Below are 21399 nucleotides of genomic sequence, written 5' to 3' on the forward strand. Positions count from 1 at the left end.
AGAGTTATAAGCAAGAAACTGAAAAAAGTGCGAAGATTTTCATATTTTTTTTACGTCTAACTCAAAACGCACAAGCAATTTTTGTTGGATCTCTTCAGATTTGGATTCAGCGCCCCAAAAAACATAGATTTATGAAAACAAATTGTCGCAGTTATTTTTTGTAACGTTCAACTACCGTTTGACTGGACTATTTATGATAACAGCTAATTTGAACCAACTAGAAACAAAAAGCTGTGATATATAATGAGAACTTTACTTTTTTCTATTGTTTAGGTGCAGTGGTAGAACATTCTATCGTAGATGTTTTTTGTACTATATAGCATACCGTAAATTAAAAGAACCAAATTTTCTTCAACCGTGTCCTCTCTTCCATTCCAAACGCAAAGCACGAAAGCACGAGTATACTGCAATAAGAATTTTATACTCATACACCAACCCCGCATGAAGAACGGGTACTCTGATAGTATTATAAATATGAAAGTTTGTGTGTTTGTTTGTCTGAAGTTCAATCTCACATTTAACTACTGGTCGGATTAGGCTTATATTTGGCATGATGATAGCTCACATTCCCGATTAACATAAAGGCATTTTCTTATTTCAAAAATCCTTTCAGGCTCCGGCCCAGTGGCTCTGGAGTTTCCCATGTTAACCTTTTGGTTATTCACATTTAAAAGGAATTATAAAAATTTGTCAGCTGATTCAAATAACAAGTTTGTTCTATTATATTCAATAGCACTAAAAAGTTATAACTTGGCTTATCAACATCTGCTCAACAACCACACAATAAAAAAACTTATCAACTTGGCTTATCTGTTGGGCAGCACTATTATATTTTTGGAATTATGATAACAGCTAATAAATTGAAGTAAGCAGCATCAAAAAGCTGTGATACACAATCATAACTGTCAAAGTAGGATTGTTTACTGAAATGTTTGTTTTTAATTTAGGCTAATAAATAATAAATTTGTGATATTGTGCGAATGTTTGATATTTTACTTTTTTCTATTGTTTAGGTGCGGTGGTAGAACAGTATGGCCATGGTAGATGTGTTATACTATAGCATACGGTACCGTAAATATAAAGAACCAAATTTTCTCAAACCTTATCCATTGAAAACGCGCACAAGTATAACTGCAATACCTATAAATACTTATATTCCAACCCCATACAAAGAACGGGTACTCTGCTAGTTTATTTATATATTTAGTTATATTTTAATAAGCAAAGTACAATATTCAATACAATGAAAACGTACCAGCAGCTGAATGGATCAGCACACTATTTCCTGGTCGCAAGTTGCCCAATTCACAGAGTGCAAAGTAGGCAGTCAAATAGTTGGCTGGAAGGCAACAAGCTATGTCCGTGCTAATGTCTTCGGGTATGAGGAAACATTGGGAACTAGGAACAATAACAGTCTCCTGGAAACAGCCAGACTCGGGCATGTAGCAAACCACACGGTCTCCAACCTGGGGAAATACATAAAATAATTATTGTCATAGGGTTTGGTCATGAATCACAAAAAAGACATTGAGATAAACAAATTAAGACATACTTATATTGTAAATAACCGTTTTAAACTTGCCGTTAGATCTAAAAATTTAATGGCCAAGTGGCCCAATTTGTCTCGTTCAACAAGATACAGCACTGTAGATCTCCGGTCTGTGTCAGATCTAGGTGCAACTTATGACAGTGCCTGGTGGTCTATCTGCACTTAACAGAGAACAGCTTGGATTGAAAATAGCGAATAGGTGGATTTTAGTGTCACCTCCTGAAACACATTTTGATACTGTTTACTCATACTTTTTGTACGCGTCCACCGAAAATTGAGGAATGAAAATTAGAATTTTTGTATTTAAAGATGGATATGGAAAAACATTATATAAATAAGCATCCATCTCCATGAATAATATCTGGGGATGAAAGAATTAATGTTAGGCCTAAGCTATTAAGAAAATAAACAACAAAACTCCTGTACAGAAACTAAACTTTACTTATCAGCAATAAGACACTTGAGTTATAACATTTATTCAAGGTTTGTAAAATGGGCTAGTCAATGGGAGAACAAACTCGTTGTAACAAAAATTCATAATTCGCTCCACTTGAGTGTTACTATTACACGAACATTCTTTATTGTTGATCACGTGAGAAACTACTTTTCTTTTCAAAGTGTTGTTATCATGGATACGTTCATCACTGCTTTTCACCAAATTATTTATAGGACTTGTGATATCATGACAACAGCATGTTTTTTCATGATTAGTTTGATCATGTGTATTCCATGAAGAACTGTCCTTGTTTGCAGTTGCGTTTAAACATTTTGACTTCTTGGACAAAGGACCATGGCTGTTAACACCGGCCAAGCCATTTGCAAGACCAGTTTGTTTTTTACTAAATTTACTTCCACGCCTTTTATAATATTTCTTACGTAGTATTGGCCTATTCTTCATTTCACAATAGTCCCTTTTAATTGGTATTTTTATATTTGATGAGACTTCATGTACACCGTTGAATCTCACCCGTTTTAAAACAGGTTTGGCCTTCACATAGTATCTGTTTCCTTTTTGTATCAACTTCTTTTGTCGTAATGCAGCTTTTAATGCATTTCTGACCTGAATATTTACAATGTTGCTAAAACGCTTGATGAGATTGTTACTTATATCAGCAACTGAACTTCCAGCAGGATTGTTGATCTCTTCAACAGTTTTAATTACATTTTGTATGTAATATTGGGACATTAAGTTTCTCTTTGCCATGTAGATAAACTAAAAATTTGAGTTGAGAAGCAATTTGTAAACACAGTGATGAAATGTTTGTCAAGTTGTGGTTCCCTAGAAACAAAAGTACCAGACAAAATTACTGCCCTCCAAAATAGGAGCATAATAGATTACACCATGGTTACCAGAGGATACATACCATGGTTAAGAAATGGTCTGATGATCATGGATTAAAACTCAATCCTAATAAGTGCTCAGTTTTGCATGTCAGTAATTCTTCTTTGCAGGGCAAATTGAATTCTAATAGGAGTAGTATTATAATTTCTTTGGATGACACACCTTTATCACTTTGTTCCTCATTAAGGATCCTGGGTGTCTATCTAGACGATTCTCTTAAATTTTCTGAGCAGGTGAGTCGTATCTGTTGGGAAGCTGAGACAGTTGCACAAGTTGAGTTCTGTCTTCAGCTAAACTTCAAATAGTGCAAGCAGTGATTTATCCATCCATTCATTATTGCCTCCCTACATTTTCTGGTTGTTTAACAAAGGACAGAATCAGAATTCTGACAAGACTTCAGAATAATGCTCTAACGCTTGTATATAATTTGAAGAAATTTGACCACATCAGTGAATTTAGATCGAAAGCAAATACACTGTCCATTATGCTAGGAGTGGCGAGACACAAGTCACGGTTCACTCAACTTGCCAAGAAGCACAGCTGGAAGTTTGACTACTAAGAATAATATGCTAATATGGAAACTAAATAAATCAAAATATTAGGATAAAAAGATAATATCGGAAGAATGATCAGTTGCAGCATAAAAATGTTATGTTGACTGACAGCAATAAAACAATTTAAGGTACAAACAACAACAAACCATCTGCTTATGTACTAAGGTGTGTACAAAAAACTTAATTTGGGAATAGATAAAAAATAATCACCGCACTTAAAACCAAATACGAAGATAAAGTAATAGGCCCTAAACATAAGTAACCTTAATAATGGTGTGTTTATATTCTTAGGCCTTCAATGTTATTAAGAAAACAATACTTCAATTATCGATTGCCATATTTTAAGTTTACCACATCAATTGCATTGTTTGCGTTTAATAGCAAAAGTAAAACTCAAAATGACTTATACTAGTACTGTTATTAATTAACATTTAAAATGTAGGCCTAATAACATTTTCAGAAGGTAAATCTAAATACATCTAATACACTTAATACATATATTTACACTAGAAGGTTCATCATAATTAAATTGTCCAATTGAAATAGATCACAGCTTTTACCATTTTTTCATATACCTACCGCATATTTTTATCGTCCTATAAGTAAACAGTAATTGGGCATATTTTAATTCATTATCCATCAGTAAACCTCCTCAAATTGAAAAAAAAAAAACATAGGTTTTGCAATCCCGTTAATCCCGGGATTAAAAGATGCCAATCCCGGGATTTCTAGGTATCAAAAACTGACCGGTATTCCGTCAAATAAAACATTTTCTAACAGTACAATTCCATATGAACTATCAAAAACAAAACAGAAATATAAAAAAAATAAAAAAATAACCTATGATTATTTGTATGTTTTATTTTAACAAAAAATAATTCATTCTTTAGTGATAAGTCGTCAAATTTGGTTATGATAATAAACAGAAATATTGAATAATAGTAGAGAAACATTATGCGTTAAAATTATTATCTTTTAAAAAATACAATTAAATAAATAAAGAATAGGCCTATTTACTAAAAAAAATACAGTTTTCAAGATTTATCAAATCGCAGATAAGATGGCTTGCCTTACAACAACATTATAGCCCAGAATTTACACACAAAATTATGCCGTTATGATTTAAAATAACATTTTTAATTTAATGATGGCGGTTTAGCGAAAATTAGGCAATGAATGACATATATTATGTAACTAACTAGATTAGAAAATAGTAATGTGTAATGATAATGTGTGTGGTAATGTGGTGATGTGGTAATGTGTGGGCTTGATGTGTGATAAATGGTTGTCACAGCAGCTACTTGCTCTAAGGGGTACACTTCCAAATCATCAGAATCATCATCATCGTCATCACTGTCACTTGATTCGTCATCGCTGTCATCTGGACGCAGGTTGATGATGAAGTCCTGCACACTAGCGTCATTCAACCCTTCACTTTACCAGTCGTCATTGATGGATTTTTCTCGTGCTGGACGTACTTGCTCCATTGCACTGAAGTCACTTTACCAACCGCTTCCATAAATAGGGTTTGATCATCAGCTAGCTTCAATGTTTTGTTGTTATCCCTGACATAACCTTTAAGGTGTGCCAAAACCATCTCAATGAGGTTGTAGTGGCAGTGATACGGTGGCAGTCTGATTACAGTGTGCCCCAGCTCAGCTGCTTTAGTGCCGATCACATATTTCGGAGTTGGCTTGTGTCATTTCACCACTTCATACAGCTCCCACTTCCGCAGATCAGCACTGTGAACAATTGCCTTTTCTTGGAGCCACTTTATCATTTCCTCTTTCGTGGAGCTCGAAGTAGGGGCCTTATCAATGATTCGAGAATGGTAAGGGGTCCCATCACGTGGGTATCCATCACGATAATGCTTCCCCGATGGATGGCTGGTAGTAGTAGGTACCCCGAAAAACCAACCTTCGAAAACCTCGCTGTTCATCTCCTCGTGGTAGTCGCACATCTTTTTAGACTCAAAGATAAGTGGAGTTTTCATGTAAAACAGGTCTTTGATCTGATGTACGCTGGCTAGTAAAGACGTTATTTATTTATTTTATTTGTTTACACTAGTCCGACTACTGTACTAATGTAGGTCACAGTACAGACAGGGTGGGATTGAATTTTCCACCTAATTTTGTCTGTAATACAAGACATTAATAGCAAATCAAATCTACTTCCAAGTGTATTTAACACATATCGTAGGTATTTAAGCTTGATGTGAGGAAAATTCTTTTTATCAATGTTAACAGAGTCAAAAGATTTGTTTTGGGAAATAAATGTTCAGTTAAATAAGAGACAGTGTTTTGGATGTGTTACTAGATTCCAAATACAGGGCAAAAACTTACTTAACGGAAGATTAGATCACCACAGCAGATTACTTGAGGCACAGTTAAGTGGAAGCTTTTTGAACCCTCTAGGATCCAGCTGGCATGTTTAGCTCTTTCTAGAATATTGCTTTATAGTGTTTGTATATCTATATATTTTACTTTAAGAGAGACATCACAAGTATGTACTTAATTATTGATAAAGATATTTGGTTTTTGATACAGTGACCGAACCTCTTCAGATAAACTTATTTTCACTCTTAGGACGTATTAGTGTCAGCCAAAAAGTCCCTCAGTCTCGTTATACGATGCAGTTATCTTCCTAAGACTAAGACATTAATTCTGATCATAGATGTATGTATAGGCCCTACTTAGATACATAGTTATGTAAATTACTCAGTCTACTTAGCCTTGGACTTACATCTATGTGATTGACGCAAGTTCCAATCTCTAAAACTTTTCCAGCACACTCGAGCCCCATCACATACGGGACTGCAGTCTGCAAAAGCCTTCCTTGGACGTGATAAACATCAGCAAAGTTGACACCACAGAAACTCACAGCTACTCTCACTTGTAACGGACCACATCTTGAAGGCAGCGGCCACTCCATTACCTAAACATTATACAAATCATTAGAGAAACAGTTAGGCTTTTAGTTATTATCTGCAACACATTGAAAAGCTTGAGAGCTTTTTTACAGGTCATATACTTTTTGCACAAAACAAACCATTCTACCCAGGTGTATAACAAGACACAGTTCATTTAATTGGGTTAGTATGTGCCAAATTATTTATTTATTTCATACAACAAAAACATAATAAACCAAATACATTTCATACAAAGCTTGAAAAGCCTCAGTAGGCTTGTCCGCAGCCATAGATAGAGTCCAGTTCAAATTCCATTCACAAAAATTCCAGTCAGTTTCTTATCTGGTACAAGCTATTCTCCCAATCTGTTGTATTAAGTAGAAAAGTTTTCACATTTCATTACCATTTCTTTCATTGTTTTAACAATACTGTTCAATGAAATGGCGACCATACAAAGTAGGTATTTTACGCCAAGTATGAATGGAGATGAGTGTAGGATGAGTGGCGCGATCTTGTAGTCTTGTTAGTGAGTAAGGCTGACATTCCTTACAGCTGTTAATGCGCAATTTTAACAATAATAAAGCGCTAAGCAAAAGTCTACTATTACAAACAAAATAGTAAACATAAAAAACAAATTAAAATAATACTTAACTATTGAATTAATATTGGTCTATTTTGGACTTCAAGTGAAGAATCATACAGGGTGGCTGAAAAGTAACTTGCACTCCCTTCCTTTAACTTTTTAACAATTTGAGATATTTTAAATCGGTTTGCAGCAACCTTCATAGTATAGATATGAGATGCTACAATAACGATTGTTAGTTTTGAAAGTATTGCCCTTAGGGGTAATGGTCTGATTTTTATCAAGACTTGTAAAATGATACCAAAGTTGACTATAGCCTGAAAGTTCTCATTTTAAAAGTTTTAGCTAACCCCTCACCCCAAAGAGCAATAATTTCAAAATAAACCATCATTAGCCTATTAATTGTAGCCCCTCATATTTAAGAAGGTTGCCTCAAACCGATTTCAAATATATCTCAAATGTTTAAAAAGTTAAAGGGAGATGCAAGTTACTTTTCAGCCACTCTGTATACATAATTATTTTTTCCAAAATAAATGGATGATGTGTAACTATTTTATACAACAGATAAAACTAAATTTTACTCTTCCAAGGTTTCACTGATGAAAAGCACTGACACAACAGCTAGTCCTTAACTAAAAAAAAAAAAAAAATGCAAGAGACATTAACACTTAAAAAGAAATTCAACCAAAAACACAATAAATTATTGGCTACCATAAACACTGCTAAAAAAAAATGAACTCCCACAAAGCCAATTAGAAGAAAAGGCAATAAACTGTAAGTACCAAATATGTTTAAAACTTACCTTGATGTGATCAAAGGAGCCGTGCTCTGTCAACACGATGGAGCGAACTTTGACTTCGGTTCCCGAATCAGGCTCAGTACTAGTCTTCCTCAATACTTCCATCTGGAGATGGAAAAAACAGATCAATGAGTAATTTGAGTAGCATGTCACCGTGTAGTAAAGCTGGATGTATTGTAATTAGTTTTTTCTTAACACCATTTCGTATCATGATTTACAAACATTTGAAACCATTTTTAACCGACTTCCCCACTACCAACAAAAGGAGGAGGTTCTCAATTTGTTTGTGGCAATGTTTTTTTTCTATGTATTGTAAGAAAGGGGATTAACCCCGTACCCACGGTGCTCATCTATGCAGACACTCTGTTCACATTAAACTTAGTCGACCAGTTGGTGTGAACAGAGTTGAACAGTAGCATGAGCATCGATTTACAAATTCCTTTCCCAGCTGATGTGAGCTAGGCGATGACCGGTAGGGCTGACTTCCAAGAAACATCGTTAACCTATAAGCCACACACCCTATCGGTAATCAGCCAATGAGAAGGGCTAATGAAGAAGATGGAGGGGTGAGGAGTCTCGGAGCTGGAGGACCGGAAGGAAAACATCGAGGAGAGATAACCACGGGCCACGGGACCAAGAAGATCAGGAGTTTCGGAGTGTGTGTATCGGTGCGTGTGCTTCTGGGACAATAAACAGTATGTAAAAAGAATAAAATATATAACTAAAGTTTTGTAAAACAAACAAGTCATGTAATTTGTCAGTAACTAATTGTTTTAAATTTTCAATCTATTTTCTTTTCTTGTAAATTTAACGTTGTAAATTTATCTTACTATTGTTGATCTTTGCCTTTTCATTGTTTTATTTTGCTGTTGTAACACTTTGTTACTTTTGTTGTTTTTCTAAATTTAATTTTGTTCATTAAACGTTGAGTTACACCCTTTAAGCAGTCTTACGTCTCATTAACCTAACACCTCTTCACTAAGCTAAGCGAGTGAAACATTTTAGGAAACTTAAATTTTAACATTTAAAGTGAGGCATGGGACTCGCAGTATGTTCACCAATTTGTCTGTGGTTCTTTTACCGATCAGCGTGGTTCCACCACCAAAATAACCAGGGGAGTTTCTATTTGGTACCATATGCAGCATTATGTTTAAATGTAATATTTGTTTTGTGAAAAATGCTGAAAACCTCAAATATTCAACATTTGCTTTTGTTTATATTTGTGCAGAGAAGTCAATAAATAATAATAATAATATTCCTACAGCTGTTAGTTGAAACCATTTTGTGGGGAATTTATGTTAATTAGAAAGCAATGTGGACTGTATTATAGTAATTTTGAATTGGATACACTAACCTTTTGTTATTAAACTGATGCGTAGACTGGGGGCCCCCTTTGATGAATCCTGAAATGCTATAATGTTGATAAGTTCACTTTTTCACACTATATGATGTTAAAAAACACTTCAATTGTCTTTATAATAAGTTATAAGTCAGCGGTAAATATTTATGTTGGTATAGAGGTTTATGGTATTTGAAAATGTAGGAGAAAAGGCATGTTAAGTCCTCATAGCAACAGGACTTGCCCAAGAGTGTGCCACTACTCTGGCTGAAGGAAGGAGTTGGTCATGTGATACATATCAGTGACCAATCAGAGAGCTAGTCTTGAAACCATTGGGATTTGAAGATACTGATGCACTCTATGAGGAAAACATTTAACTATCTGAAATGGTATTTAAATGGAGATTGTGGTGAAATCAGTGCATTAAAATTAAAAATTAATATAAGAATACTTAGAACAAAACAGTATATATATTTGACATACCGGCCCCCTTGAACCGATCCGGTTCAACAGAAAAACAAGAACCATGCATGATTGAAATATGAGGAATAAAAATAAGGAAGGGGGTTGGTAGCCAGAGTTATGTTAGGTTAGTTTATAGGAAGGCAGGAAACCTTAACTACAGGTCGTGTTAAGGTTTTTGTAGATGTCTTGATTTGAACGACTCTTACAGTGCCATCTTGACCAGGAGAGGCTGAGATGATTCGACCAAGCATCCAAGCAAGAGGTGGAGTATTGTCTTCATGAATGATTACTAAGTCTCCGATCTTGAGGTTTTCTTCTGGAGTAATCCACTTAGATCGTTCTTGGAGGGTCTGCAGATACTCTCTATGCCATCTATTCCATATGTGTTGAGCAAATGCGTGCACAAGTTTCCACCGTTTCAGGCGATTTACAGAGATATCCGTGAGATGAGGTTCTATTAGAGACGTCAGAGGTCCTCCTGTCAGGAAGTGTCCTGGAGTTAATGCTTTAAGGTCAGATGGGTCTGCAGAGAGGGGTGTAATAGGCCTTGAATTTAACATTGACTCAACGCGAGCAATCAGTGTTAGAAACTCTTCATAGGTTAGAATTTGTGTACCTATGACTCTCTTCAAGTGGTATTTGGCACTTTTTATTGCCCGCTCCCACAAGCCTCCTTGGTGTGGAGCTCGAGGTGGTATGAAATGGAAAGTTATTTTGTTGTTCTGGGCAAACCGTTGTGTTTCAGGTTTTATCGTTAGGTCTTGGAAGCATTTTTTAAGCGTTGAGGCTGTTCCAATGAAATTGGTGGCACAATCTGAATATAAATCTGATATAGTGCCTCGTCTGGCAGTAAACCTAGTTAAGGAAGCAATGAATGCATCTGCTGAAAGATCTGTGACCATCTCCAAATGTACAGCCTTTGTGGCAAAGCATATAAATAAACAGAGATAGACTTTAATTGGCTGCAGTCGACGTAAGATGTGAATCTTTACTGTAAAAGGTCCAGCATAATCCATAGCAGAAACATTGAAACAACGAGTAGCCGTAACACGTCCAGCAGGTAAGTCGCCCATTAAAGGTGCTGTCATTTTAGGCTTAGCTTTGAAACATCGAATACATTTAAATATTCTGGAGCGTATAACACTTCTCTGAGACAATATCCAGTAGTTTTGCATTAACATTGCTTGAAGGAGTTGTGGTCCTGCATGTAGATATATTTTATGAAAGAAATCAATCAGCAGGTGGACTACAAAATGGTTCTTGGGAAGCAAAATGGGATGTTTTGCACTGTACTTAAGTGGTGAATTTTTCAGTCTTCCACCAACTCGTATGATTCCTTCTTCATCTAAGAAAGGTGCAAGCCGTTGTATTTGAGTAGAACATGTTTTCTTAGCTTGAAGCGATTTGATCTCATTTGCAAAGCATTCCTTTTGCACACACCAACATATGCGATTTGTTGCACTTTCAAATTCCTGTTTGGTTAAATGAGTGGTTATTTTTGCCTTTAGCTTTAGACATTTAATAAAACGAAGAACATAAGCCATAACGTTTACAAGTTTAGACCATGAGGAATATTTACTTAAAAAATGTAGTTTAGAGTCATCGGTTGATGTTATGAGGTTGAATGTCTCTGATTTCAGTTCATTAAGAGATTCTTCAGGATCTGGGGAAAGTTTAGTTTGTGGCCATGTAATTGAGTCCCATTTAAGCCACTTAGGTCCTGACCACCAGAGCTCATGATTCATTAAAGCGGAAGGTGTTAGGCCACGAGAGGCGCAATCAGCAGGGTTCTCTGCTGAGGAAACGTGTCTCCATATGCATGAAGGAGTAAGCTCTTGTATCTGAGCTACTCTATTTGCTACAAATAGTTTTAGCTTGTAAGATGGGGTGTGGATCCATGACAGAGCAATCATAGAATCTGACCACGCATTGATAGCTGTAATATGGTACTGTTTATCAAACTTATTGATGCAATAGTGAAGCAACTTGGCAAGTAAATGAGCGCCGCATAGTTCAAGCCTAGGTATTGTAGTGCGTTTAAGCGGAGCTACCTTTGTTTTTGCAATCAACAAATGAGTTGAAACATTGTGATCAGAATCTTCTAACCTTAAAAAGACACATGAAGCATAGCCTGATTCACTAGCGTCTGAAAAGCCGTGTAATTGTATATTACTGGCGTTTACCATGGGAAGGTAGCGAGGTATTTTTAGATTGTCAATTTCTGAGAGCTCACTGATAAATTGAGACCATTTCTCAGAAAGTGTCTCAGGAAGCTGAGTATCCCATTCTAACCCTAAACACCAAATGTGCTGCATTAATGCCTTTGCCCAAAAAAACCAGCGGACAAATTAGCCCCATGGGGTCATAAATCTGAGCAATAAAAGAAAGAAGTGCTCTCTTTGTATGTACTCCTAAGGGTTTGGGTATAGCATAAGAAAATTTGTCTGTTTGTGGTATCCATTTTAAGCCAAGGACACTGTGACAAGGTTGATCAGTGCTTCGAAGCATGAGGGGAGTTTCACGATGATCCAGCGGAACATTTTCAAGAAGTTTTTCATTATTAGAAGACCATTTTCGTAGCTGAAATCCTCCTTTGAGTAGTAAATCGATAACATCTTGCTGTAAGTCAAGGGCTTCATTTAAAGTGTCACAACCTAACAAAGCGTCATCAACATAGATTTGATCTTGCAGAGCTTTGGCTGCTAGCGGATGGTTATCACCTTCATCAGCCATTAGCTGTTGGATAACACGATTGGCTAAATATGGACTTGAACTCATGCCGTATGTAACCGTGGTTAACTGATACACTTTGATCGGATGAGAGGGCTCTTCTCTCCAGTAAATCAATTGAAATTTTCTATCATCTTCATGAATTAATATCTGCCTAAACATTTGTTTTATGTCACATGTGAAGACATATTTATGTTGTCGAAAGCGAAAAATTATATCAGTGGGATCGTTATGCAGTTTTGGGCCTTGGTGTTGTAAGCTGTTAAGCGAGATTCCAGTAGAAGTTGGGACCGAACTGTTAAAAACCACTCTTAGCTTGTCTCCTTTAAAAACACCATGATGAGGTAGGAAGAAGTGAGGTTCGTCTGAGGGCGGAATTGATTCACAAATTTCCATATGACCAGAAGTCTCATAATCTTGCATGAATTCAACATATTTCATCTTGAAGTCTGGTTGAGCAGCAAATTTATTTTCAAGTGAGTTAAACATACGTTTAGCTACAGGTGCTGAAAGACCCAATTTCTGAGGGGATTCCTTAAACGGTAAACGACAGATATATCTACCGGTATTGTCACGTGAGTGTGAGTTTAGGAAATGTTTTTCACACTCTGCATCAGTTGGCGAAATTTTCAAAGTTTGAGGCGGTTCTTCAATTGACCAGAATCGTTGAAGAGTAGCATGAAGATCTAAGTCGTTAGTTGAGAGAAGAGTGGATATTCCACTAAATTGAAGCGGTTGATTGGAGGGAGCAATAGGTGCGGCACCAAGCACAACAAAGCCAAAAATTGTTCTCATAATGAAGGGTAAATTTTCTCCCATACTTACAGGCGGCTCAAGTAAAGTTTGAGGGAATAGATCCGCTCCTATCAATAAATCAATGGGACCTGGCAAGTCAAAGGTTGGATCGGCTAGCATGTATTTTTTCAGTTGAGCTTTGATGAAGGGTGAGAGTTGAACTCGAGGCAGGTTACTTGTAATCTGATCAAGAATAAGAACAGGATGAGAAGAGGCCAAATTTGACCCACTGAGGGAAGAGATATTCAGATGTGTGAAACCTTTAGGCTTTATGTTAGCCACAGAAATTCCTTTGATATCAGGGACGCCAACAGCAGAGCGTTTTACATTTAATATATTTGCACAACTTTCTGAAATAAGTGTGGTTTGTGAGGCGCTATCCAAAACAGCACGCAAAACGAGACCGTTTCCTTTGTGAGTAGAAACTTTCACTAAAGCGGTTGCAAGCAATACAGTATTATTCTGAGTACGAGCCAAACCCATAAGAGTATTCGATTGATTGACATGATCAGGGGACTTAACATTACTTGTACAGGGATCAGTGTTTGCTTCATTCAATCTTGTTTGAGCCTGGTCAAAATGCAGGAGAGTATGATGTCGTTTTGAGCAAGTAAGACAAGTCTGTTTAGATTTACACATTTTAGGTTTGTGCATACCAAAACAGTTTACACATAAGTCTTTACTCTTAATGAAGTCAAACCTGTCTTTAGTATTAATGCCCCCAAATTTAGGACATTTGAATACTATGTGAGTAGTAGCGGAGCAATAAATACATTTAAGCATTCGATCTTTGTCGTTCGACGACAACAATACAACATTAGCCCTATTAGTTTTAGCCTTATTCGCAAAATTAGATTTGATTGGGTGGTTGCTCTTATTTTCATTTGGTGAAAATGTTTTGTTCGAAACAGAAGCTAACTCCGCAGCCTCCTCTTGTGTACATTTATTTTCCAAGAAAAGAATTAATTCATTGATAGTAGGGACCTTTTTTGAGTCATTACGTGAGTGCTCAAACTTAGTGCGGAGAGCAGAATCAAATTTACGCAAAATATGCGTTGTCAAAAGCAAACTTTCATTAGCAATATCATGACCAAGAGTTTTTAAGGCCTGGTAGTTTTCATTGTAAACTGAGAGAAATTTCCGCAATTGTTTGACAGTAGGCCTAGTAAGTTGAGGTAAATCTAAGATATTGTTAGTATGAAGAGTGATTAGCAACCTTGTATTGTGGTATCTATCTATCAGAGATTGCCATGCTATAGCATAGTTCGCAGCGTTAAGAGGCAAAGATTTCACCAAACTCAATGGCTCATCTGAGAGACAGGATAGCAAATATGTAAATTTTTCTATGTTACTGAGTGACTCATTAGTATGAACTGCATTTTCAAATATGCTATGAAACGACATCCACTGGTCTGGTTGACCAGAGAATTTACCTAAATCCAATGAAGGCAATTTTATTGTCGGAGGTACAGCCACAGCTTGTGCTGTTGAACTAGCGGTGGACTGATTCAATTGCTCAGATACTGCAGGTGTAGGTATTAATGTGCTACATAAGCTACTAATATTTATGTACAGGTCAGATATTTTATCTTGAAGTTCGGTTACCTTTTCATCTACGATGTCTTCAGGTAGGGGAGTTGTAGAGAACAACTTATTAACAATTTTTTCAAATTCTGCATGTTTTTGAGAAGCTGCAGTTGAAAGTAACTTTATTCTATTTATTTGTTGATCATTCAAAGATTCAAGGGCTTGAACAGTACTTAATGTTGTAACTTGCTTGTCGATACTACTAAGTCTTTGTTCAATAAGTTGACTTTGCTTGACAAAAGATAAAAATCTCATTTTGGAATAGAATAGTCAAACAAAACTCAAAAAGTCTGTATAAAATCCACCTTGGAATTTATAAATTAAAGTTATTTCTTCACTAGAAATGTCAATAACTTATTTTGCAAAGTATTTGCAATATAAAATCACACTAAATTATTTACATTTTAATTTTCTTTCCAGAAGTTCCAGAAGTATCATTTAATACAATAATGATCAATCGACAATATTACTGTACAAAGCAATCAGCTGTTTTCGTGATAGATGAGAATCAATAACATTTGTAGATAATCAGAACAAGGAAAGGAAGGATATTTATTTCTGGCTACACAATGAATATCCTGGAATGCAAACAGAATACTGAGAGGGGAAGGGGGGGTTGAACCTTTTTTGTACCCGCAAGATGGTAATGAATGCTGGGACACTTGATAGCAGTGGACAATTCCATCAACAGACTAGCGTCCCACTCTTTCTGTGAATGGTAATGGCCAGGCTCATAGCCAGCTCTGAAGTACACCACAGCCACTGTATCCTGGCCCACCATAAGTTCTTTCTTTGGACCCAGCTTAGCTGTGTTGGCTATGTCAGTAAGTGTCCTTCGAATAATTCTTACTTCTGGATTTATTTTTCGTATCTCAAACTCCAGGAAACGTTGGTCACATATGTTGTATGTCACATCTTCAATGACAAACAGTATGACAGCATTTTTGTTTCCAAAGATGTTCCATGCTTCCAGCATGCCGTTGGAGAGCCCAGTTAAAGCTGGGTTTTCAGGCAAATTCTTAAGTAGCTGTGGATACCCCAGTTCTTGTAAGACATATCTATGAAAGTCAAACAAATGAGAGGAAATCGCCCCAAAACTTGACGCAATTGTGTTTACTTCCACTTGTTTAATAATGTTTTCTTGGTAAGATTGTTGGAGATAGTCTGACCGTAAAAGACCCAGACAGACAGACTGACCAAAACCTTCCTTTCTCACTTTTTTGTAGACTTTGTAGACTTTCAAGGCCTAAGGAGATAAACATTGTGTACATCTCATACATTCGGTAACATCTATGATAAACAATGCTTTTAAAGATTTAGATCCTGAATACATATTTGTTACGATGTAAATAATAAGTGTAAAAATATTATAACAAGTGTTATTTGACATATTTTTGTACTTTCATTTAATTTAATAACACATGTACGATGCTGAGCAAAAAGGGGGGCCGGTATGTCTGCTAGAGATAAGGCTCATGAAATGGCTGAGATATAATCATGAATATTTAAAATTGGACATGAAACTAGACTTTCACTTTTGTGCATGTTTGGAAATGAAATATGAAAAATCATCAAACTTAAATATGTTTGATTTTGAAAATATATAGTACAATGTCCTATGATTTAAAAAAATCAATAAAACAACACTGGCTTATTTAACAAATGTTCACAAATTATAAAAATGTGTTTGTAATGAAATAAAAAATGTATTTCACAATTAAATTAAATCTTAACAATTCTTTAAATATTTCCAACGCACTGAGTTTATCCATCCGGCTCGAAGGACCAAAAATGTGGGGAATTTATGTTAATTAGAAAGCAATGTGGACTGTATTATAGTAATTTTGAATTGGATACACTAACCTTTTGTTATTAAACTGATGCGTAGACTGGGGGCCCCCTTTGATGAATCCTGAAATGCTATAATGTTGATAAGTTCACTTTTTCACACTATATGATGTTAAAAAACACTTCAATTGTCTTTATAATAAGTTATAAGTCAGCGGTAAATATTTATGTTGGTATAGAGGTTTATGGTATTTGAAAATGTAGGAGAAAAGGCATGTTAAGTCCTCATAGCAACAGGACTTGCCCAAGAGTGTGCCACTACTCTGGCTGAAGGAAGGAGTTGGTCATGTGATACATATCAGTGACCAATCAGAGAGCTAGTCTTGAAACCATTGGGATTTGAAGATACTGATGCACTCTATGAGGAAAACATTTAACTATCTGAAATGGTATTTAAATGGAGATTGTGGTGAAATCAGTGCATTAAAATTAAAAATTAATATAAGAATACTTAGAACAAAACAGTATATATATTTGACACATTTAAATGAAGCTACAACTTCTCTGTGGCTACAGACAGTTCTTCATGAAACAGTTGCTTAATATTGATTAATAGACTATTTCTTGCCATGGAGCCTGAATAAATTACTTCGCAAAAAGACATTATTGTTTTAGTCACTATAAGAAAAGGTATTCAAAGTTTGACCTAATTAGTGAATAATTCAGTTTTGAGTATTGAATTTTCTAACTTAAAAAAGAATCAGTGCAACCAAATTTCAGTCTCCTAGGTAAATGGGAAGTAGGAGAATTAGTGATGAGTGAGCTAATCAGTCAGTCAGTGAGGGCTTTGCATTTTATAGGTATAGATAATCCTGGCTAAGAAACAGATAATTTTAGTCAGCAAAAAGGCTGTCATCTCATTCATTCAAAACTTATTGTTCAATTATCTTTGTTTTAAAACACACACTCCGGGGCGTCAGCATTGGCAAAATCTAATCGTACTGTATCTAATCTTGTGCTCGAACCTATTAGGTTAATCAGCAGGTAGGATTGATCCTGAGAAAAGTCAGTGACTAGGTGGTTTAAACTGGGCCTTTAGTCATTAACAAAGATATCATCATACCCATTCAATACTCACAGTTCTCTCAACTTCACGTTAAATTCGTCCCCCTAGTTTGTTGGTGTTGTACTGTACAATTCTAATCTAATCTAACAAATTATTGTATTATGAGTGCAACCCTGCTACCGTATTTCATAAACAAAATAACATAGGTAGTCTACCACAAATAATCATCACTATTTCAGAATAAACAATGACATTTGTTGTTGACGAGCACTCCAGAATAATATCATGTTTTACAATGGTTCAGGTTCTATGTTAATAATTTAGGTTGTTGACAAACTTATGGGAGAAAGTATTTGTCAGAATGCTGATACCGTTTATTTAGTTTAATCATTGGATATAACATATGGACCAACAAGATCCGGGTGGCATTTAATTACGAAGCATTAGTTTTGGCTTGAAACTATCAGATACTGTATTTGCGAAGGAATCGTTTTGTCAGCATATCTGAAAGTATGCAAACCAACTGCTGTGCTTTATATAAGAAGGTTTTAACTGACTATGATAAGATCCCCGTGCGTAGAACGGGCACACAGCTAGTCTTCTATATTTATAAAAGAGGAAGTTTGTATGTTTGACCGTTATGATCTCGGACACCAATAGACTGATTGCCACGAAACTTGGTACATAAGTGTAGAATTTCATGGAATAGGTTTATACACCATCAGTTTCGTCATCCATCCAATCGGCTACGCCCCAGTGGCTCTGGAGTTTCCCCATGTTAACCTGTACTTGTATTTAAATGTAATTAAAGAATCTTTATAGCTGTTTCAACTAAACAAACTGATTCTGTGATGTTCAATAGCATTAAAAAGTTAATTAATAGGTTTACCAACAGGGTGCAGCACTATTATTTTTTACTTTCTCCCCCTAAACATAGTATATAGAGAAAGTACTAGAAAACAGCTAATTTGTACCAAGCAGAAACAAAAAGCTGTGATACATGGAATAGATGAATTTTTACAGTTATGTTTATGTAGCCAGTTAATACTAATAGTAAATTAGTAAAAGTCTATCTACATACAGCAAATCTAGGGAACATAACAATTGTTCTATTTAGCATTCCCACTTATGCATTCCGGGCTGGTTTTGCCTGGAATCAGTAGTTTCGTCAGTGGCTAAATGCAGCAGGTTCTCCAATTTTTCGTTTGTTTGTATTAAACGAAATATTGATCCGACAGGTGCGGGTATGCACCACACTCATGTGAAAGAAGAATAAGGTGTCCAAACCAGGTGAACCTAACCTGAACTATTAAACTTATTAAGATACTACATTGAGTGTTATAGTCACTAGTATTATATAGTCTATGGTTATTGCCCCACAATTTACTAGGTCTAGAATGTTGTTGAATAGGCCTAAACCTTGACCTACATATTTTTTACTTTAGCTATTATATTTATGTACCAATGTACATAGCCTACTGTATATTAGGACAGAACCCATAGCATTTTTAAAATCTTGGAGGAAGAACTGTCTAGACCCATTTTAAACACCTAAAGGTCTATTTCCTATCCTGCGACTGTTACGACTCGCACGGCTCCAGCCGCGCGGCTGAAATGAGTGACTGCTTTAATGCAACCGTTTCCTAGCCGCGCGGCTAGAGCCGTCGCGACTGGACTGCTCCGTGAGCAGTTCAGTCGCTTCAGTCACGCGGCTGTAACGAATTTATAGTTTATACATACGAAGTTTGAGGTGTGTACCTTCATAGATGATTCAAAGTTAATGGAACTGGTTTGTCACTACCCATACGTTCACCCCCAATACTTGAAGAAGATGTCTCTGAATAAGAATACTCTGAAACCGCTATTTTCACCGTACCATGAACAATGGATTAGGTTGTTAATTGTTTTTTACCATGCACATTAATAATTCCTTTTCCTCCCTTTCTTCAAGTAATATATTCGCTGCCAACTGTGCTTATTCCATGACGGTCAGTAGTGCAATTTCACAAGTCACTAGTCGTGGGAGTCGTAGGAGTCGCGGCATAGGAATTGAGACAAGCGTCCAGCCGCGCGGCTAGAGTCGTAACAGTCGCAGGATAGGAAATGGACCTTTAGTTAGCTTACAGTTAACTTGCGTTCTTGCAGAAGAAAACAAGCTGTTGGCGGCCCTGATGTCTGGCAGCCCAAAGGCCCTAGAGGTAAATTCTTTTGGATTTTTTCCAAACTAACAAGTTTTTCATAGTAAAGTTTAACTGTCACACTTTATTATAAAATTTTTAATGGGCTTTAAAGTTTTGTTTGCTCTTAATTTTCCTCTTTTCACAAAAAGTAAAAAAAGTCTCACATAAATTTTGGGTGCAGTTTTATCTTAACTGGGCTACCCAGCCTACCCTACTATTGAATGAAAATATCCATTAAGTAACTTACAATTATCTTACTTAATGTAATTGACTAAAGTTTGTTTAACTTAGTGTTAATTTGATATAGCCTAGCCTATGTGTTTTTTCGGCTGCACTTTAGTTTACGTCCTACACTCATTCGAATCAATATATCGATCGATATATCGATTATTTCACTTGATCTATCAAGTTTGGTTGGTTCGGTTAAAACCTAACCTCTCTAACCGAATGAAATAATGGATATATCGAATAGGCCTAATCTATACTTTGATATTTTTCATTCGAATGAGTGTAGGACGTAAACTAAAGTGCAGCCGTTTTTTTGACAATAAAGAAATTCTCATTCTGATATTACATTCAAGGGTACAGTTTCTTAACTGGGCTATGCTACTATCGATTCAAAATATTGATTTGATTTGTAAACCTTGGCTGCACTTTACTTGACGTCCTACACTCATTCGAATTAAAATATCGATCGATATATATCGATTAATCGATTGCTTCATTCGATATATCGTTTGGTTAGTTAGGTAAGGTTAACCTAACCTAACTAACCAAACGATATATCGAATGAAACAATCGAATGAAACAATCAAATGAAAATACCGAATCGAAAAAAAACAATCGAATGAGTGTAGGACATCAAGTTAAGTGCAGCCTAAACCTTCTTTAGATTTTTTTAACTAAACTTCAAATTAAAATCAATTATAAAATTAAACTGTTAACTTAACTACCTAACTTAACTTATAACATAACCAAACTTGCTGATAATAAAATAGTCGAATGAAGGTTTACTGTTTATACTAATCAAATCAATATTTTCAATCGATAGTAGCGTAGCCCAGTTAAGAAATTGTTCCCGGCACTTAGACTTCTGCCTAGGCCTGGTAAGCTATTAGTAGGCTAAGATATAAGACAAACCTTGTTATTTTAAACAACATATTACAGCCTAAGTATATTAAAGAGCCAAATAAAGAGGTTACCTTATTGTTATAGTCTTCGTAATCTGATATTAGGTCAGGTACGCCTATGAATAATTTGAAATACGAAAATGAAGAGCGAGCCTTTCTCTGCACACTCAACTTGTAGTGTGATTCTCAACTTTCAGATTCAATATAATCCAACGATAGACCCAAAACCATGAAAACGAAACCAAACCTTTAGATTTGAATCTTCCACTCAACGGTTTAGGCATTTACCACCTTTGCTTTAATTTATGGAAGCTGCTTAGATAAGCAAGCTAAGAAATAATACAAAAGCTGGCTCGTTTGTTTTGACTTTTAAATTCAGGTTTGTCTGTACTCTGTTGTCTGCTGTTCTTGCTTCTTCTTGTTTTCACAATGTCCTTTAAAGTCAGAATCTTGATCAGTTATATAATACTACCATGTAGCTCCAACTCCATCCAGTCATTGAATATAGAAATTGTCTTAATATGTTCTTAACTATTTATCAATTTTCTAAGAAGGTTGTGTTGGAAGTGTGGAGACACTGAATG

At 35.8% G+C, this 21399-nt stretch overlaps 1 protein-coding gene across 3 annotated transcripts in view; it reads right to left on the reverse strand.

Annotated features, from left to right (window-relative positions):
- Positions 1–21135, reverse strand: part of LOC129004794 (synaptic vesicle membrane protein VAT-1 homolog) — a 34921-nt gene extending 13786 nt beyond the window's left edge. For all 3 annotated transcript variants that reach the window (XM_054433434.1, XM_054433433.1, XM_054433435.1), the window contains exons 1-4: positions 20888–21135; positions 7739–7840; positions 6188–6379; positions 1256–1466 (exon numbers count right to left, since the gene is read on the reverse strand). In XM_054433434.1, coding sequence (XP_054289409.1) covers positions 1256–1466; positions 6188–6379; positions 7739–7840 — 505 coding nt within the window. In that variant the 5' untranslated portion in view covers positions 20888–21135. The remainder of the gene's footprint in view (positions 1–1255; positions 1467–6187; positions 6380–7738; positions 7841–20887) is intronic.
- Positions 21136–21399: the final 264 nt, after the last annotated feature.

This window comes from Macrosteles quadrilineatus, unplaced genomic scaffold, assembly GCF_028750875.1.
Source record: "Macrosteles quadrilineatus isolate MER2022 unplaced genomic scaffold, UCM_ALF_1.0 Scaffold_11__1_contigs__length_5352618, whole genome shotgun sequence".
Lineage (NCBI taxonomy): Eukaryota > Metazoa > Arthropoda > Insecta > Hemiptera > Cicadellidae > Macrosteles > Macrosteles quadrilineatus.